Genomic DNA, 19,608 nt, shown 5'->3' on the forward strand with positions numbered 1-19,608 from the left:
GGCGTTATGGGATTGAGCCCCACATCAGGCTCCTCTGCTATGAGCCTGTTTCTTCCTCTCCCACTCCCCCTGCTTGTGTTCCCTCTCTGTCTCGCTGGCTGTCTCTATCTCTGTCAAATAAATAAATAAAATCTTAAAAAAAAAAAAAGGAATTTCACACCTGTAAGCAAGATAGTTTTGGGGAGTGGGGGAAAGGAGAATGTATTTGTTCGGTGCAAGATTCATTCGGCTTTCTGAGTGTATGCACTCCGTGCACTGGCACTCTTGGGAAATCGTACACTGGGTCTTTATGAGAACTCCCAGATTTCTGTGTCTAGATACTTTGCCAGTCTGCTTTCTATCTGTCCTTGGTGATGTTATGGCCAGCCTGGGAGGGGTGATGCTTTAGGAAATGCAGGACACCGTGGGAGATTAGCAGTCTGTGAGGTTTGGAGAAACCCACAGGCTGCCCCATTCCTACAAAGCAGGTCTCTCGCCATCGGCTGCTTCCTGCTCGAGCATTGACCTTCCTTTGCCCAGTGGGTGTGGAATCTGTTCTACTTAGAAAACGTTCACCGAGTAACAGAACAATTAAAGCTATCTTGTTCTATTTTCTACCTATCAGCGCCTGTTCTAAAGTGTTTATGGATATATTTTATTTGTGGGACACTGAATATTTGGCAGTGGGAACATGAAATTCTCCTGTGCCTTCTGTATTTTTTGTGTGCACACATACCTACCAGATTGCCACATCAAATCTGCTCGTTCCTGTCATACCTACCAGATTGCCACATCAAATCCGCTCGTTCCTGTTGATGTGAAGTGAGCTGCGTTTGTAACCGAGAGTTGTTTGTAACCGAGAGTTGTTGTGATTTCAGTTTTGCTGATTCTTTGTTGTGAGTAGTTGTGGTTTATCTTAGGATTCCTGTAAGGTTCTGTAAATGCAAGAGTGATGAGTCATCCAGATTTGCCTAATAGCCGTTTGGGGCCTGCAACGGTCCAGTTTTCCTGTTAAGTCCCCTTTGCTTCCAGCCAGAGGCTTTTCCAGTCCAGGCTCTGTGTACATGGTGTTAGGGGAACAGCACATGTCTGCAGGACTTGGGAAACTAGGTTTGGATCTCGGTCCTCATTTCTTTTAGGTTTCAGATTTCGGTGTGAGACCTATTTCCCACCAGGAGGGGAGATACGGGGAAAGTGGTGCAGAGGTGGAGGGGGCCTGGCCTGGGGAGGGAGAAGCGGCCGAGAGGCCCGGTGTACGGGGACACCGGCTGCTGGGTCAGCCCTCATCCTAGCACCTGAGGAGTCTTTACCCCAGAATAAGCAGGTTTTATTCGTTTTAGAAGTTCCTTCGAAAACAGGTATTTTTATTTTTAAAGCAGAAGAAATTGAGTGGTGGTCAGAGTCCGTGGGGAAGACACGAACATGTGTTTACTTGTGCCACTGTTAGCTGTGTTAACACACTTGAAGTCTCCATGGCGGCACAGGCGCGATGGAAGTGCATGTGCAGCTCCCACTCTTCCAAAGTCTTGCGTCTCGTGGCTCTGGCTATTGCGCCCTGAGTTCTGCGGCTCCTCTATATCAAGCCACGGAAGGGAGCGCTCCGGTAGGGGTTGGGGGGGAGGATTCGGGGCCTGGCTGGCAGTTGGAACTTGGTCCCATGGCCAAGTCCACCTGGAAGGGAGGTTGGGAAATGGGACCAGTGCCCAGCACAGTGAGGAAGTGGGTTTGGCAACAACTGGGAGCCTGGGCCACTTTCAGGATCTTTTTTTTTTTTTTTTGACCCCCATTCCCCTCTCTCCTTTTTCATGAGGATTAAATGCCTGAACTTGATGAGTTGAATGCATTTTTATTCTCTTGCCTAAACGGTAGTTCCCACCACTTGTGGGAGAAATTCCAAAGTACTTGGCGTGGCATAAGGAGCACCCTGGACCCACCCCTGCCCACCTCTCAGACGTCCAGCTTCCATTTTGTGCTGTAGCCATACCTGTGGCGTCTGCAAAGCTGGAAGGTTCTTCTGAGAGATTTTTGGTGTTTTTGTTTTTTGGGTTTTGTTTTTTTTTTAAGGACGATAAACTTTTTTTTTAAACATATTTTCTTTTTCTTTTCTTTTTTTTTTTTTTAAAGATTTTATTTATTTATTTGATAGAGATAGAGACAGCCAGCGAGAGAGGGAACACAAGCAGGGGGAGTGGGAGAGGAAGAAGCAAGCTCCCAGCAGAGGAGCCTGATGTGGGGCTCGATCCCCTAACACCGGGATCACGCCCTGAGCCGAAGGCAGACGCTTAACTGCTGCGCTACCCAGGCGCCCCTAACATGTTTGTTTTCTTTCTTTCTTTCTTTCTTTCTTTCTTTCTTTCTTTCTTTCTTTCTTTCTTTCTTTTTCTTTCTTTCTTTCTTTTTCTTCCTTCCTTCCTTCCTTCCTTCCTCCTTTCTTTCCTTTCTTTCCTTTCTTTCCTTTCCTTGCTTCCCTTCCTNCAGGGAGCCCGACGCGGGGCTTGATCTCAGGACCTTGGGATCAGGCCTGGAGCCAAAGGCAGACGCTCAAGGACTGAGCCACACAGGTGCCCATAACATGTTTTCTTAAAGCTTCTCTTTGTTTAGAAATACACAATACACAGGAAAATTTTGGTTTATGTTCATCATTCTATTTTTGCCCTTTCCACTTTTATACCTATTACCAGTTTTTCCCTCCTAATGTATTTCCTTAAAGACTTTTTACGAATCTTGAACCTAAAAATGTGTGCTGTTCTACAGTTTGGTTTCCTCCTTTTTACTTCTAGAAGACATTTCCCCATGTAATTAGAAATTGTTCACACGTTTATTAATGTTTTTGTGGTATTCTGTCCTGTGAATCATTTACTGGTCCAACAATAAGGAAATGGATTTTGTTCCTGCTTTTGGATGATAAAATTACCTGTGTGCGTGCCAGCGTCTGTTATCTGCTATTTCCATGATTTCCTGGGACGGAATCCCAGAAGTGCTCCCTGTTTCCATGACCACCGTCCCAACCCCTGGTCTGCCCTCTCCCGTGGTCATGGATGGTGAACCCCCTGGAGCTCTCTGACCATGGTGCAATTTTACTGGCAATGAAAATCCGGCCTCTGTTTTATGAATGAGTATGGTCTCAAAGAGGGCTGAGGGACGGTTAGAATCTGTCATGGCTCTGACCGCAGGTTAATGTGAATTGGTGTTGGGGAAGATTTGTCCTCCTAGGGACTCCGGTCTACAGAATAAAGAGATGCCTGTGGTTTTCTCCTCTCCTCCTCCTGCACCCTTGCTTGGGCTCATGAGACTGACCCTGAGCCCAGCACTGCTGGCCCACACTTCCCTGCCTTTGTCTGAGATGCCTCCCTCCCCTCTGCCCCATGTCGCCTTGGCCCATTTCTGCACATGTTAAAGGCCCGGTCTCACTGACGCCTCTTCTCTGAAGCCTTCCTGGCATCTCCAGGACAGAGGGCACCTCCTTCAGGGGCATGCTCTCTGGGCCTACTCTCCTGTGGCTCTGCTGTAGTCTAGTTTTGTATGTCTTGGGGTGACCGTGAGCCCCTCAAGGACAGAGTCTGAGTGTGAGTCATCCCTGATCCCCAGCTCATGCCCTGCTCGTGTTCCTGATCGGCACTGGAACATTAGCAGAACGTGGCATGGGTCTGTGCACTTGTGCGGTATGCATTCTTATTCCTGGACCCGCATGTAAGAGTGGCTTTTTTATTCCACACAGGGAGGGCCTGCTTTGTGTCGTGCTCTGGGCTAGGCATTTTCCATATTTGAGAAGACAGGGATCTGCTGGCTTCCGGGAGCACGGCCTAGATTTGCTGCAGTGGATGGAGAGGGCACACTCCTGGGTTAGGAATTTCCCCACTGCCTGGATCAGTGGAAAGAGGAGACTGGAAGATACTAGAAGAGCTCACATGGTAAGGCAGGTTCTCACAGTGTGGTTTTGCTTTAGTGAGTACGTACAATTGTTGGAGTAGTTTAAAGCAAAATCTAAAAGGTAGTAATTCACTGTTCACGGAAGCTGCCGGAAAGGAGTTAATCTCAAATTTGTACAGATTAAAGTAGCAACTAAAGAAACAAGGAAGGGAAACGTTTATTAGTTAAAGAGCAAAGTTCTTGGCACTTTTTCTGCACAATAGAATTGTCCTGAAAACTGAAAAAAGAAATTAGTGTCCAGGCCCTACCCTTGGAGATGAGTTTTAGTTTATTTGGGGGAGGACTTGGGCATTAGGAATTTTTTAAAAGCTCCCCAGGTCGTTCTAGCATGCAGCAGGGTTGAGAACCACCAGCGAAAGGTACAGATCTAAGGCCAAATCCGAGCCCTTTGATTTACCTCGTGACCTTAGGCAAGAGGATAGCTCTGAATTTCCCCGTCTTTAAGATAAGGAAAATCCTGTGTGAGCCCCTCGAGGACAAGGGCCTGTGTCTGGTCATCAGTGACAGCATTCCGTGTACTTGGTGCCCAGGACGTAGTTGGTGCTCAATATGTATTTGTTGAATGAAAAAAATAGTGTGTATGAATGGGATTAGGGTTAAATGAGGTGAGACACTTGGCTCTGTGTGGTGAATAAACTCCCCTTAGTGGGTTAATAAGTGCGCTGTACGGTCCCAAACCCGGTAACTGAGGGGCGGTGACTGTTCTGCAGGGGGGAAAACTGAGCGGCGGTTCCTTTCTTACCCAAAGTCAGACAGCTTGCCATGAAGCTGGCCTTTGAGCCCTGGTCTGCCTGACACTAAATCCCACGAGTATCATCTGCACCTTAGGTCAGATCTTACTCCTTGAGGTTCCTAAAATGGGAAGGATGCAGCCATTCATCCCATCTCTTAACCATCTCGAGGTCCCAGGCGGCTCCTGTTTTGTGAGCTAACAGGCTGTCGTTAACTCGCAACTCTTTTTTCCTTCTTAAAACTAAATTTGTATTTTTCCCCTTATAGGCATTTTCACCCTGCCTTTTCTCTCCTAAACTGACGTTAGAGAACACGTCCCCATGTAACCGCGGCCTTTGTGTTTGACTGTCGGAGAGCCATTGAAGGAGGTCTCAAGGAGGTGGCGGTGGCGCAGGAGAGTACCGGGTGTTGGTTTGGCCTTGGTGACTTAGCAGTGAGAGGCACACACTCGGTGGCGGCCAGGATTAGTTAATGAGTTACCAGTGGGGCCTACTGTCCAGATTTTATGCCAGGCCCTGGGGATACCAAGGCCAAGGAGGCCGTGCCTTCCCCGCCGCCCAGCTCAGTGGGAGGTGATGACTAAAACAGGGTTCCCCAGTCCTCTGGCCAAGATGAGTGTAAGGGTGCTCTGGGAGCATGGAGGAGGGACGCGGTGGGGAGGGGCGTGTCAGCCGGCGAGGCTGGGAGGAGTGGATGAGCGGAGCTGGTGGTGACCGAAGGGAACGCAGAGTCTCGTGTACAAAGGAAGCACACTCACGCGCTGGTCTCTAGAGGGTCAAGCCACACCCCAGAAGTCTCCGTCCGGGCCTTCCCTGTCAGGACCTCACTCCCCAAGAGCGACCACTGTTCAAACTTCTGTCACTGTAGATTAGTGTTGGTATGTTTTAACTTGAGGTAACTGGAGTCATACAGCGTATACTTTTGTGTCTGGCTGGCTTTGCTCACCTTCTGGGGACATTCACCTGGCTGGTCCTCGATGGCAGTGCTCATTTACTTTCATTGTGTGTGTTTCGGGGCTACACTTGCACCAGTCTGTGTTCTCCACTGGGGCACGTGACTTGCCTTGGTTTTGACGGCTCGGGAGAGCGCTGATCACACTACTCTTGCACGCGCGTTGTGGTGCACAGACCCCGGAGGGGGAGCGTTGCTTAGCCGGCTCTGGTCGACGCTGCCGGGTGGTTTCTGGGGCGCTCGGGCGACACAGTGGTTGTGCAGGGATTCTGCGTGGGGTACGTCCTTTCCAAAATTCGTTAGCTTTCGTTTTTGTTTCAGCCATTCGGTGATAGATAGGGTAAAAGGTATTTGGTTTTCGTTTGCATTTCCCTGATGACTAATGATTTGGTGCATTTTTTTTCAAATTTTATTGACCATTTGGGATCTGGTAGAGTATCCACGGTGGCCTCACTGACTTGTAGGCACACTTTATCTGTTCAGGAGGAGACCTTTGTGAGGTGGACGTATTGCAAATAGAGTCGACACTAAGGCTTATCTTTTCATTGTCTTAATATTTTTTTTTCTTAACGAACAGAAGTTTTTAATTGTAATGAATATTAGTTTTTTTAGAATCTTTTCTTTTTGTGGTTAGTGCCTTTTGTGTCCTGTTTAAGAAATTCTTCGTTCTCTTTTTCGGAACTTTGTTTTGCCAACTATATCCGTGATCCATCGGAATTAATTTTCTGTATAGTGTGAGGTAGTGGTTAATGTTTGTTTACTGTAAAGATCAGCCTGCTCACTGAATCTTTGAAATAAATCAGGTGACCATATGTGTTCTATTTTTCACTAATCATCGTTTATATAATAGGTTTTGGTATCTCATAGAGTGAGCCCTTCTACTTCTTTAGGATTATTTTGACTATTCTAGGTACTTTTCATGTCCATATAAATTTTGAAATCAGCTTGGCAGTTACCACGAGAAAATCTGTGCCTTTTTTTGCAATTACATTGACTCTGTTGATCATTTTTTATTATATGAAGACTTCTGATCTCTGAATATGGTATTTTCTTCCATTTATTTAGGTTTTCTTTAATTTCTCCCCAATACTTTATAGTTTCTTTATAAAGGTCTTCTGTGTTTTTCATTAAATTTATTCCAAGATAATTGTTAATTTCTGATGGTTTTACAGATGCCATTCTATAAATGTTTGCTGGAAATGCAGTTAATTTTGTGTATAGAACTTGAATCCTGGGATCTTGCTAAATTCAGTTATTCTCATAATTTATCTGTGGATTCTTTTGGATTTTCTTTATAGAAGATATGTTGTCGGTGGATGAGCTTTACTTCTTCCAGTTCTTACACCTTTGATTTCGTTTTCTTGCCTTATTGCGTAGCCGGAAACTCCCAGACAGTGCTGCATTGAAGTGGTGTTGGCAGAAATCCTTGTCTGGGTCCCAGTCTCTGGGAGAGCTTGTACCGTTTCCGCATTGAGGGTGGTGTTTGCTGTGGGATCCCTCTTATGAGACACCTTACTTTTTATTAGATATCTTTTATCAGATTAAGAAATTTCCCTTTGATTCCTGGTTTTATGATTTAAAAATAATCATGACTGTGTTGCATTTTATCAAATGCTTTTTTCCCTGCATCTATTGATGATTATATGTGTTTTCTCTTTTATTTTGTGTAGTAAATAACACCGTATTTTTCTAATGTTAAGTAAGCTAACTTTGTATTCTTGGAAAAACTCCCAACTCGTTTGTGATATATCATCCTTTTAGACCTATTATTGGATTTGGTTTGCTAATATTTTATGTATTTTCTATCTGTATTCATAAGTGTGTGGTCTGTAATTTTCCTTCCTTTTAATGTCCTCATCAGGTTTTGGTATCAGAATTATGCTGGCTTTCTAAAATGGGTTGAGTGTTCTGCTTTCTGTTTCTCAAAGTTTCTATAAGATTTTTCTCTGGTGGTTGAATGAACCAACTTATAGAACCAACTTATAGAACCGTACACCAAATAACTCAATTTTATTGTATATGAATTTTATTTATTTATGTTTGTATTTTAAAAATTTTTAAAAGTAGGCTCCATGCCCAGTGTGGAGCCCAGTGTGGGGCTCGAAATCACAACACTGAGATCAAGACCTGAGCTGAGATCAAGAGTCAGACGCTTAACTGACTGAGCCACTCAGACTCCCCTATTGTGCATGAACCTTAAAAAATTATAAAAAAGGCTTCACAGGGGAATTTTTAAAATACAGACACACACATGCACACAATGTCAAATGATCCTTGTAGGGGCATCAAAAAGTCCTAGTTGAATGACGTATTTTCTTGGTGAATAATGCCTGTAAATGTTTTTATCGAATGACCTAATACATTTCCTTGGGGTTTGAGGGGAGGAGTAAGAGGTTTGTTCTCTGAAAGAGTTTGTCCATTTCTTCCTTAAAGATTTGGAAGAATTCACCAGTGAGGCCATTTGGATCAGAGTATTCTTTGTGGGTTTTTAAAATATAGATATTTTTGGATTTTTTTTTGCTGAGATGTAATGGATAAAACCTGAATACTGCAGGTTGAGGAAGAATTTGGAGAGACGCAGGCACATGAAGCTGCAGGTGGCCAGCGTGGCATGTCTGAGAGGGTGATGATGAGGGGGGCGAGGGGTGGGACGGCCTGCCTGCTGCGTCCCTACAGCCGCTGCCTGCTGCCTGCGTGGTCCCGAACTCCGAACCCCACTCCCCCGCTCGGAGCCGCTGCTGTGTCAGACCAGGACTCTTCGGGCAGGAGGAACCGACAAGAAGTTTTAAGCCGGGTAGCAGGAATTAAGAGTGCATACATTTGGTCGGTACAGGCCTTCTCAAAGCCGAGTGAACATCAGAGCCACCTGGAGGGCTCATTCAGAGCCTGCTGGCCTTACCCCCTAGTTTGATTCAGTTGGTCTGGGCAGGGCTCAAGAATTTGTGTTTCTTGCCCTTTCCCAGGTGATGCAGCCTCTAGTCCAGATACCCCACTTTGGGATCTGTGGTGCCAGAGGACATTCATTAGTCAGCACCTGTCCGCCAGCAGCTGCGCTGGGGCCGGCCTGCTGTTCACCAGTCCCAGAGCCCGTTCCTGTGCTGTGTTGTCTCTCATGTTTGATTGTCTTCTTTTTTCTTTTGGATTGCGGAAGTAATACATGCTCTTTTGCTTTATTTTGTTTTGTTTTTTAGCAGTATGGAAATTTGTAAAGTAAAAGTAGAATTTCTCTCTTCGGCCCTCACCATCTCCTCCTGCCAGAGATGGCCACCTACTGACTTTCTGTACTCAGACGTTTCCTGTGCCGTTGTGAACACACAAACACACAGAGCACCCTGGCTTGGGCGTGTGGAGGATTGTTTTACCGCAGGCTAATTGTTGACATGACTGAATGGTGCCCTAGTGACACCCTAGGGAGAGCCGACCTAGAGGAATTTCTTGTGGTTTTACGTTAGGTCATTTTTGTTGACCTTGAAGTTGTTAGTTAGATCTTGTCCTTTTTTAATACTTAGCGGTACTTGAAGTCATAAAGGTGGGAGAATCCTCGAGTGATGGTTCTAATGCAAGTTTTTGCCAGGGATTTATGTGACAATGTTTGGGACTCACCTACATACCCGATTCTTCACAAAGCGTGATGTCTGGCACACAGGAGACGTTGTGCCAGCTGGGATTGTAATTTATTCCTCAGTCAGAAGTGCCTGTAGGTTTCGTGGCTAGGTAGCCCACCCTGGCTGCCAAGGCATGGCTCGGGGTCCCTGCAGAGATGTGAGGGAAGAGCTGTGCTGGGAACCCGGGAACCCGGTCACACAGGTTTGGCTTCCCAGACTGCCCGCCCTCCTCCCTCCCTGTGACTAGTTAGGAGTCGGAACCCTGCCCGCCCCACCCTCTGCCTTTCCAGCTGGTCCGCCCTGTCCCGCGTGCCTTCACCTTCCAGACTGTGGAGCAGGGCCCCGAAGGGTGCCCATGGTGCCTCCCCGGGACTGTGGTCCCGGCTCCAGGAATGTGGCCCAGGGAGAGTACGCGCTTCTGCTGCTGGCCTTTCAGAGCTGCGTGGCTGTGGTAGACACCATGGCGGTCTCCCCGGCTCTCCTGTTCATGGACAGGTTTGTGGTTGCAGTCTTGCCTTTGTTGCTTTAGTAATTGGAGGCCTACCTGGAGCTTGGTTTTTGCCGTGTGTGTAGGTTTTCGTATGATGTAGCCATCCCCCGTCCCCCTGGGGCAAAGTTGTTTCTTTGGGTATTGCTCAGTTTAAACGGGGTGTGGTCCCTTGTCTCCAGCGAGGGTCCTTGCGTGCCAGGAGCTCTCGGGGCCTGCGTGTGGTTACGGTGGTGTCTGACGCTCACTGCACTCCCTTGTGTTGACTGTTACCTCTATTTTTAGGGATCAGGTTTTTAAGCATCAGCTACTACTTGGGTAACATTTTCTGAAGGAAGAGAGACACCAAGTGTTTCTAGCTCTTGGGTACTTTTAATTGTGCATGGAGATAGGAATTTTGAGCCCGCTGTTTGCTCACAGCAGTAACACCTTCAGCGTGTGTCTCACCTCCTATTTCCTGCAGGGGAGGGGGTTTTGTCGCGCAGGAGGCTGGCTTTGTAGAATGCGGTTTTGTGTTTTGTGTTTCTGTGCCAGTTGAGTGGGCTGGCCTCTTCCCCTGGGGTTTTCAGAGCAGAGTCAGAGGCCCCGGGTAGCGTATGTGGCAGTGGAGTGTGCCAGTTTTTGAGGGGTGGAGATCTGGAAAAAATACCTAAGAAATAGACCTTAGAGGAATCATTCAAGATTTTTGCCTTCTCTCCTCCCCAGAGGAGGGCCAGGATTTATATGTCCCTTCAGAGCAAATTCCTGGACCTTACCAAGACTCCGTTTCCCATCTCTGCCTTGTCGACTCTAGTACCTCTCTGGCAGGGCTCACACCTGGGTGGCGCTTCCATGTGACATGCCAGCAAGGGCTTCTGTGCTAAGTTCCGCCTCTCACGTGGAGTACATGTGACGTGCCTGGTGTAGTACGAGGCCTCTGACAGGTGCTCTGTGAAAGGTGGTGAGTGTGGGTCAGAAAATGGTGGAGAAGATGCCCATCTGTTCTCCTGGGAGCTGAGTGCTACATGTGTTAGAGTATTTCTGATGACTTTGAAATGAGTTTAGGAATGTCTTATTTGTCAATGAGACAAAGGAGGGAAAGAACCGGAAGCCCCGGGGATGATTACTGAATTATAAACAAGAGTTCAAATGTACAGTCTTGAAGGAGGAGGACATTGGAGGTTTATTTTCCAAGATTCTGAGAGGAATTTTGAGAAATCTGATGAGTGTCTGTGGCTCGTGGAATCTGCTCCGCTGGGTCAGGGAGGGTGGCGTCCTTCCACTCCAGCTCCCTCTGCCTTCTGGGCCGGTGCCGCCAGCTGCCAGGTAGCCTCGCATCCTTGGGTCCACGTCTTGGTTCTGCGTTGCTTAGCTGTGTGTCTCTGGGCGAGACTCCCCAACCTCTCTGAATCCTGGCTTCCTCTATTTTAAATGGACAGGAGTAATTCTTATGTGATAGTTCTGGAAATTCCTCCAAAAAGCATGCATTCAATACATGTGTTTTTCTATATGCCAGGAACTGTTCTAGACCCTCGAGGTACTACAGTAAATAGAAGAGACAGAATTCACACGTCGTGGGCTTTACATTCTGGTGATGAAGGCACAGAAAGTAACAAGTTGGTCATTCTCAACTTGAGTGCTCTGGAGCGCGTGTGCTCTGTAGGGCGCTTCTCTAAGTGCTTACCCTTGACATCCACTGGTGCAGGGACCCAGATCCAGCACCTGATCGTTTGTTGTCAGCTAGCATTTTAGATTGCGCCTGGAATCACCCTATTTTGACTTCAGTCATGTCTGGAAGTGAAGTTAGTGGGAGCGGGGCTGAAAGTAACAACCTCAACCCCACAGCCTCTAAGAAGAAAGGGGGCCCATCCTCGGACTCTACTGTCTCTTGTCGAAAGATGGAGAGATAGAGCTTTGGGTGGAAGTCCTTGCTGGAGTGTCCTTACATGGAAGCACGTGGTTTGGTTTCAAAAGTCAAAACACAACTGTGTTGGAATTGTGATGTTAGTGGTGCTTAGCCTTCAGGACTCCTTACTTGTGCCTAATTTTGTGTTCATAATTAAATGTTATTTTCTACTTTAAGAGGATTCCCCGGGGCGCCTGGGGGCTCAGTTGGTGAAGTGGCTGCCTTCGGCTCAGGTCATGATTTCGGGGTCCTGGGATGGAGTCCCACGTCTGGCTCCCTGTTCAGCAGGAGCCTGCTTCTCCCTCTCCCTCTGCCTGCTGCTTGCCCAGCTTGTGCTCTCTCGCTTGTGCTCTCAGTCGCAAATAAATAAATAAAGTCTTTAAAAAAAAAAAAAGAGGATTCCCCAAAGTGAATAAGCTTCAAGGCCCCCTAAAACTCGGATCTGGCCGTGCAGCCAGCTGGGGGGCACGCTGCAGTGGCAGGTACACTGACGCGGGGGCAGCAGAGGGACCAGGTGGAGCGTGGCCCACCCAGGAGCTGCGGCTTAGCTCCAGCTTGTGGTCGTGCAGGAGCATATGCCCATGGGGCCAGGTCTTGCCACCCTTCAGGAGAAGCCAGAGAGCCAGGTTTCTCTGTGATTTCTGGATCAACACAAAATGTTGACAAATATTTCAAACTGGAAAGCACTGTGTAGGCAGAAAACACAGGCTACTGGCGTGTCCTCTCTCCTGGTGCCCCTGCGCACACACTGGCCCTGGTGGTTTGTGTGCCCTTTTGCGTCAGCCTCACAGTGGCCCCAGGAAGATTGTTCTCTCCGTTTACAGATGAAGAACAGGAGGCCCAGGGCCGCCGCTGCTCCCGTGTGTGTGGGGGTGGGATGGGAAGTCCTGATTGGAATGCCGCAGGTTCAGATTGAGGGGCCGCTCACTAGGAAGACCGCCCTTCTGCCCTGCGTGAAGCTGCATGTGGCTACGGCACTGTGAGGGGACCGCAAGGAGCCTGGGGCCACTTGGTCATCGTTGCCTTTTTACCGTTCTTTCCCCCCCCCCCCCCCCGCCGGGTCCTTGCAGCCGTGCTCGTAGGTGGTTTGGGAGGGGGCGGGAACATGTGTGCGCTGCCCGGTCAACCACAGTGCTGGCTCTGTGCTCTTCTGGAGGCTGGCGGCGCACCGGTCTCATCTGTCTGGGAGGAGGGGGCACTGCTGGGGAGGCCTGTAAGGGCCTGGGTTTGAGTCCCTGGTGGGCGATCTTGGGAACTTGCATAGCTTGTAGGTGATTTTCCTTGGCGCGCTGTCCTGGGTCTCACGCTGCCCCTGCTCCCAGCTCAGTGGCCTGAAGCACCGTGTGGGCGGCCCTCGCCGCAGCAGAGCTGTTGTGGAAGCCACCGGGGCTGAGCACCCGGATGCCTTCACAGGTGTGGCTCTCCATAGCTTTTCACTTCCTCTCTCCCAAGAGGTTTTATTTTTTTATACCAGTAGAGCTGAACATTTTCATTTTCTCTTCGGCTTTTTGCTTGTATAAGGCACTTTCCACCTGACACAGCAGAGACTCCTGGAGCTCACCACCTAGCATTGTTAGGGGCTTCTAGAAAAGTCGGGCATTGTTTTGGGGTTTGATGAAGTCTTACACTGATTTGAAAGATGAGGGTGGGAGCGGTGCAGAAGCACTTTATTTGTGATTTATTTGAGAGAGCGCGAGCAGGGGAGGGACAGAGAGGGAGAGAGACTCTGAAGCGGACTCTACACTGAGCACGGACCCTGACACAGGGCTCAGTCTCTCGATCCCGAGATCATGACCTGAGCCAAAACCAAGAGTCAGATGCCCAACTGACTGTACCTCCCAAGCGTCCCAATTTATTTATTTTTTTAAGTAATCTCTACACCCAGAGTGGGACTCACACAACCCTGAGATCAAAAGTCACACGCTCCACTGACTAAGCCGGCCAGGCACCCCTCACTTCGTTTCTTATTGGAAGAAATTCTTAATTTAGCAATGGCTTTTTTGTTTATTAACTTTTTTCAATAGGTGATACAGTTGCATGGTACAAAATCCATAAAGTACAATAGAGCATATGGTGAAAAATTTCCTGTGCCCCGTGTCCCCTGGTAGCCCGTTGCGGAAGCAGTGAACACCGTTTCTGCCTTCTCCCAGGGGTAGTCTGTGCTTTACACTCTACGCGCCTTGCTTTTCTCCTTTAACAACACGTAGCTCATAGTCTTTCGAGAAAGTGCCCGACCCATCTTAATGCTGCATATGAAGGTGTCATGAACCCTTGCATTGTTTTCAGTCTTTTTGTGACATTTTTATTTCTTATTTTTATTTATTTATTTCTTTTTTAAAGATGTATTTATTTATTTGAGAGGGAGTGAGAAAGAGAGAGTATGAGTAGGGTGAGGGACAGAGGGAAAAGACTCCTACTGAGCAGGGAGCCTGACATGGGGCTCGATCCCAGGACCCTGAGATAATGACCTGAGCTGAAGGCAGATGGTTAACTGACTGAGCCACCTAGGCGCCCCCTTTTGTGACATTTTGTTCTGGCTGGCATATTTGGGCAGGATGACGTGCACGTGTTTCATGCGTTCAGCAGCACATGTGGCTGGTGGCCCCGTCCTGGGTGGCGTAGGCCTGACCCTTTTGTCCGAGGTGAGGGGTGTTGAGGTCTCCGGGTTGTATGTTTCCTCACTCCCTCAGCCCCACTTGGCCCCTTGTCAGCCTTCTCTGTATTTCCTGCCTATGGGGGTGCACTGGACAAGCCTGTGGCTTACAGTGTGGAGGAGGCGGGGGAAGGGGAGCTGTGGTCAGGGTCTGTGCAAACCCGTGCTCGACTGTTCTTGGTGAGGACTGGGTCCTGAGGGCCATTTAGTCCGGTTAAATGTGCCTGTGCCTGATCTTGCTGCTGATTGTGATGAGGCACTTTACTTGTGGCCTGGCGCCCCACAGCTCGCAGGAGAGCTGGTGGGCAGAAATGAACATGCCATTATTTTTAGCATTACTTTGTCATTGGTGTCCCATATCTCTTCCTCTAAGTTGTTACCTATTGAAATGAAGAGAATTATTTTGCAAGCCAGGGGTAAGGGCCCCAGTGAAACCCTGACTCCCTTTTCCTGCCCAAGGGTCTTTGGCCCCCACAGGATGTGAGGATTATTCTTTATCCTTGTAGTTGGGTGTGGCTTAGTTCTCAGCCACCCCAAAGTGTATTTCCCAGGGCCTCTTCAGCATTGTTGTAAAATGCACCCGGATAGGCCTTATCAACAGATCCCTGATGGGGGCCAGCGCCTGCTGGGTCACCTTCCTTCAGCCCACCATTCCCATAAGCCTGACTTCTGCCCCCCAGGTTCCTCTGATGCCTTCAGAGTGCAGAGCACCGGCTCAGCTGAAGGGGATTGAGTGTCAGTCAGTCCCCTAGTGGAGAAGCCCTCACATGGTGATGGGGACAACAGCGACTGTTCCGTGAACCGAGTGTGCATGTGAGGCAGCCTGGCAGGCCTGCGAGGCCCATCACCTCCTTTGCTCCTCGAAATGTGCCTGTGATCGGGAGCACATTGTGGGTGGGGGAACGGCACGTGTGGTGGTACCAGAAACGGGGAAGCCATTGATGGGATTTGGGGGACAGGGCTGGTGGGCTCCATCTGTGCTTTCAGAAGACGGTCCTGCCCGCTGTGTGGAGGAGATTTCTGGGGCGTCGTGGCAGATGCAGGGGAGTTCTGCAGGGGCCCAGGGCTTGATGGGTCATGGTCCTGTGCCTGAGGGACTCCTGAAGAAAGGTGGGGTAGGCACATGTGGGGTGGGACAAGCTGTCTGCAGGCCCAATGTGCATAGGTCCCAAAAAGACACAAGGAAGAGGGCTGGGGAGTGGGGCCAGACCCTTGCCAAATCAGGTGAGAGCTTTGGAGCCAACCTGAGGAGAGATGGAAGGTTTCTGAGCAAATAAGACAGCCTCTTTTGTTGTTCCATATAGTTGAGGCCCTCAGAACAATTCCCTGGATGAATGTGGCCTGGTGGGTTGTCGAGAGAGCCTCCTGCCTGCGGGGTGCTCCTGGGGGAAGGCTCATGAAGGATTGTAACGCCATCATCTGCCTCTTAGGGGACGTCTTTGGAAGAGTCCTCAGGTGCTTCCCTTCATTACTAGCCCTGCCAGCTGCGGAGGGTGGATCTGAGCGGGCATCACAGAAGGAGAGGGATGGGCAGGAGGAAAGCCATGCCTACTCCCAGGTGAGGTGCGTGTAGATCAGGTGCCAGGTGGGTTTGCTTGCCAGTGTGGCTGGGTGGGGCTGAAGTCCCGTTCCGCCGCCTCATAGCTCTGCACCTGCATCCCCTGCGAACACATGTGGCGGCTACTCCATTTGCCAGCAAACAGGTATGGAGCACCTGCTGCATGCTGGGTAGGATTCTGGGGATGCAGAGGGGACTCTGCCCTCCTGGCAACCCCACCCCAAGGGAGAGGTGTACGGAGAGGAGAGGGGACAGTGTCCCTCCAACGAGTGCAAACTAACACGGTGGGTGTTGTGGAAATAGCTGCTGTGGGAGCTGAGGCCCAGGGGTTGGGCTGGCGGCAGCCCGTCAGGGAAGGCTTTGCAGAACCAGGGCAGATTCGAGGACTTCCCGAAATAGGGGGGGATTTGAAATAGTTGATGAAGGGGCGCCTGGGTGGCTCAGTCGTTAAGCGTCTGCCTTCGGCTCAGGGCGTGATCCCAGCGTTCTGGGATCGAGCCCCACATCGGGCTCCCTGCTCTGCTGGGAGCCTGCTTCTTCCTCTCCCATTGTCCCTGCCTGTGCTCCCTCTCTCGATGACTGTTTCTCTCTCTGTCAAATAAATAAATAAAATCCTTAAAAAAAAATAAGTTGTGGCCTATCATGTATCATGATTTTTGATAAGTTCTCTCCGTACTACATTTGTACAGACTTAACAGAGCCTTAGCAGGGGATGGAGAAAGCAAGGTTTCTGTTTCTCCTGCTGCTTCTCCTGCTGACCGTCTCTGTGACTAGCACCACAGTTCCAGCCCGTCTCCCGGATCACACATCTCCCAGTCGCTTCTGTGCGGTTCTCTACCCTAGTCCTTACTCCTCTAGACCCTCAGCGGCCCACCAGCATCTCTCCAGAAGGGGGTCGGGGTGGATGCCTCACTCCTGGCCCCTCCCCTTCCAGCTGCATTTGGGTTCCTCGCCTTCTGTTCCTTGTGCCTCGTTCTCTTCTCCAGAGGCAATGCCTCTTTAGCAAAATGCAAACCGTTAATGAACCAAGTTCTGGCTGCCCAAGCTCTTAGTGCCCTTCTGGGCGCCTGGGGTTTTAGTTCGGTTTGAATTGCATGTCTTCCACCAATGGCTAAACGTTAGATGTTAAACAGGTTGGGCCTGGGGACAGCTCGGAGTTTATTTCTTACAAAGGCTAGTATAGAATTGCCTTGGCCTGTGAAGTGCTTTCTGAAATAGGTTCTATCATAACCACAGCAGAATAGCAAGGAAGAGTACGTGAAACCGTTTGTTTCCTTTTTGGGAAGTTTTTATAATTTTATTTTGATATGATTTCAAATTTATTGAAAAGCTGCAAGAAAAACACAAGGAACTTCCATGTATCCTTTACCAAGATTCACTGTTCTTGTCTTACTTCATGTATTGTTGTTGTTGTTTTTCCTCAAGGTTTTATTTATTTATTTGAGGGAGAGAGAGCATAAGCAGGGGGAGAGGGAGAAGCAGGCTCCCCGCTGAGTAGGGAGCCCAACCCAGGGCTTGATCCCAGGACCCGGAGATTGTAACCTGAGCCAAAGGCAGTTGCTTAACCAACTGAGCCAGCCAGGTGTCCCTCATCTCCTGTGTTTTATCTGTTCTGTGACTGTGGTGTATATGCCATATAAGCAAGTAAGTATTTTTTGGAAGCATTAGAAGAATCAGTTGGAAGTTCTAGTACATTCCTTAAGAACAAGGGCATTGTCTTATATAACCACTGTGCAGTTACCAAGATGAGGAAATTTAACATTAATCTCGGGCTGTTTCCTAGTCCGTGGTCTGTATTCACATTTTGTCAGTTGTTTCAGGAATCTTCTCTGATCGTCCGTCCGTCCATCCGTCGCCAACATTGGCGAGGTGGGCCGTTGTCAGCGCCCCAGGGCAGGAGGCACGTGCCGGCTTCTCTGTGCTGGGAACATGGGCGCTGAGCACCTGCCCAAGGAGTTGCCTTTGTATGAACAAGGGATTTGCGGGAGATGCTTTCAAACTGGGTGGAAACCCTCTTGCTCGTGCTGCTTTCGTCTGCCAGGCTGAGCGCCCACGGGTCCTTTCCCATCAGCGTGCGTCTCCCCATGTTTGTTAGGCTGCATTCCGAAGCTTTCCCTCCTCCTCCGCTTCTTGCTGTTTGCTCGAATCTATATGGGCTCCTGGATTTTTGTTTTATTCAGTGGATTATAATCCCTTGCCCTCATTTTTTATTTCAATGGTGAGATTGTTCCAGATTCAGCCAGTGGGGAGTCCTTGTTTCAAGCTGGCTGCTGTTGGCTTTAGACGTGTCCCCGTATTTCTTGAGCACTTTCTTACTTTCTAGCACAGGAGGTGCTGCAAGCTCATGTTACCCTTTCCAGTGAGCCCTGGAAACCACTGGTTTTTAGTGAAAGCACCAGCACGTGCATTCCAAAACGGAGTCTGTCGTGTACTACCGTCCGGAATTTGTCTGTGTTCTTTGGGACTTTCGTTCACATGTTGTTGGGAGGGAAGACCTCATGACTCTGGGCTGAGTGGCTTTCTTTTCATGATACCTGGAGACTCTTTATAAACAGGTAACGCAGATTGACCTTAGCGATAACTGACCTAGAGGTTGATTGTTAAAGCAACTCTTATTTTTTTTAAAAAATTTTTTATTTATGTATTTATTTATTTATTTGTTTGTTTAAAGAGCACATGAGAGTGGGGGGAGGGGGAGAGGGAGAGAATCTCGAGCAGGCTCTACACTGTGCACAAAGCCTGACGCGGGACTCGATCTCCCGACCCTGCGGTCCTGACCGGAGCCAGAACCAAGAGTCAGATGCTCAGCCGACAGAGCCCCTGGTGCCCAGCAGCTATTTTTTAAGCACTGACTGTACCTGTCATTTTAATTCCTACAAAGATCCTTGTTAAACACAAGGAAATGGAGGCTCAGAGAGGTGAATATACTGGTCAAAGTCACACAGCTAGTGAGTAATTGGGTCAAGGTTTCAATTCAGTTCGGTCTGACTTTAAAGCTCACTTTTTCTGAAATATTTTGTTGTGATATAAGGTATTTCCTTACTCTGAATTGTAGAATTTGTATATGTCACAGTTGAACAACAAAAAGCTTATTAGTGGTTTTAGGGGCTTTTCCCCTGCTGCATAATTCTGTGTCTGTGATGACAAGTCTGCAGAACTCAGCTTGTGGCTCCTCACGCTGTTCTCTCAGAGGAATGTCAGCGTGCTTTTGTTAGAGAGTGACTCGGCAGTCCTGGTGTTTCTGAATACCCAGAAGTTCCCTAACCCTCTTATTTTCTTCCTATAGGAATTTGCTTGCTAGAAAACAGAATGCAAGACTTGACAAACAAAATGACTTGGGATGGAAGTTATTTGGAAAAGTACCACTTCGAGAGAATGCTCAGAAAGATTCAAAGAAAATACAAAAGGTATACGAGATACAAAAACCCAGACATATGCTGTGCAGCACATATCCATGAAACTTGCAAAAATGACCTTTATGGAGGCTTTGAAACTGGAAAACTTTGTGTTGATCTGCGTTCCTAAAATTTAAGTCTGTCTTCAGAAAGGTGATGCCTCGAACCTTTTCCATTCCTTGTAGCTTACCGCATGCATTCAGGAGAGAGCTGGCTTTTGCTCTTCATAACGTCACTTGATCGGTTTTTCCAGTAATAGTTGCAGATGTGTTTATTGTCAAATTTTTATTAATTGTGTTCCTTATTAAAGCACTCTCCCTCTCCGGTCCCGTGGGTTTCTTGGAGCTTAATCCTTCCAGTGCTGATTTGGCCAGGAGTGCAGGGGCCATTGTTCACCCCGACTATAGTCTGACCCCCTTCCCCTTGCTGGCTC

General features: G+C 48.5%; 1 protein-coding gene across 2 annotated transcripts in view; it reads left to right on the forward strand.

Annotated features, from left to right (window-relative positions):
- TBC1D14 (TBC1 domain family member 14) overlaps nucleotides 1-19,608 on the forward strand; it is a 103,761-nt gene that overhangs the window by 28,730 nt on the left and 55,423 nt on the right. Inside the window, exons 1-2 of one of the 2 annotated variants that reach the window (XM_019807040.2) lie at nucleotides 9,536-9,692; nucleotides 19,067-19,187. In XM_019807040.2, the coding sequence (XP_019662599.1) occupies nucleotides 9,553-9,692; nucleotides 19,067-19,187 (261 nt within the window). In that variant the 5' untranslated portion in view covers nucleotides 9,536-9,552. Of the gene's footprint in view, nucleotides 1-9,535; nucleotides 9,693-19,066; nucleotides 19,188-19,608 lie in introns of those variants that run through there. The other variant, XM_002926275.4, reaches the window with a different exon arrangement.

The sequence above is a fragment of the Ailuropoda melanoleuca genome, chromosome 11 (genome assembly GCF_002007445.2).
Source record: "Ailuropoda melanoleuca isolate Jingjing chromosome 11, ASM200744v2, whole genome shotgun sequence".
NCBI lineage: Eukaryota > Metazoa > Chordata > Mammalia > Carnivora > Ursidae > Ailuropoda > Ailuropoda melanoleuca.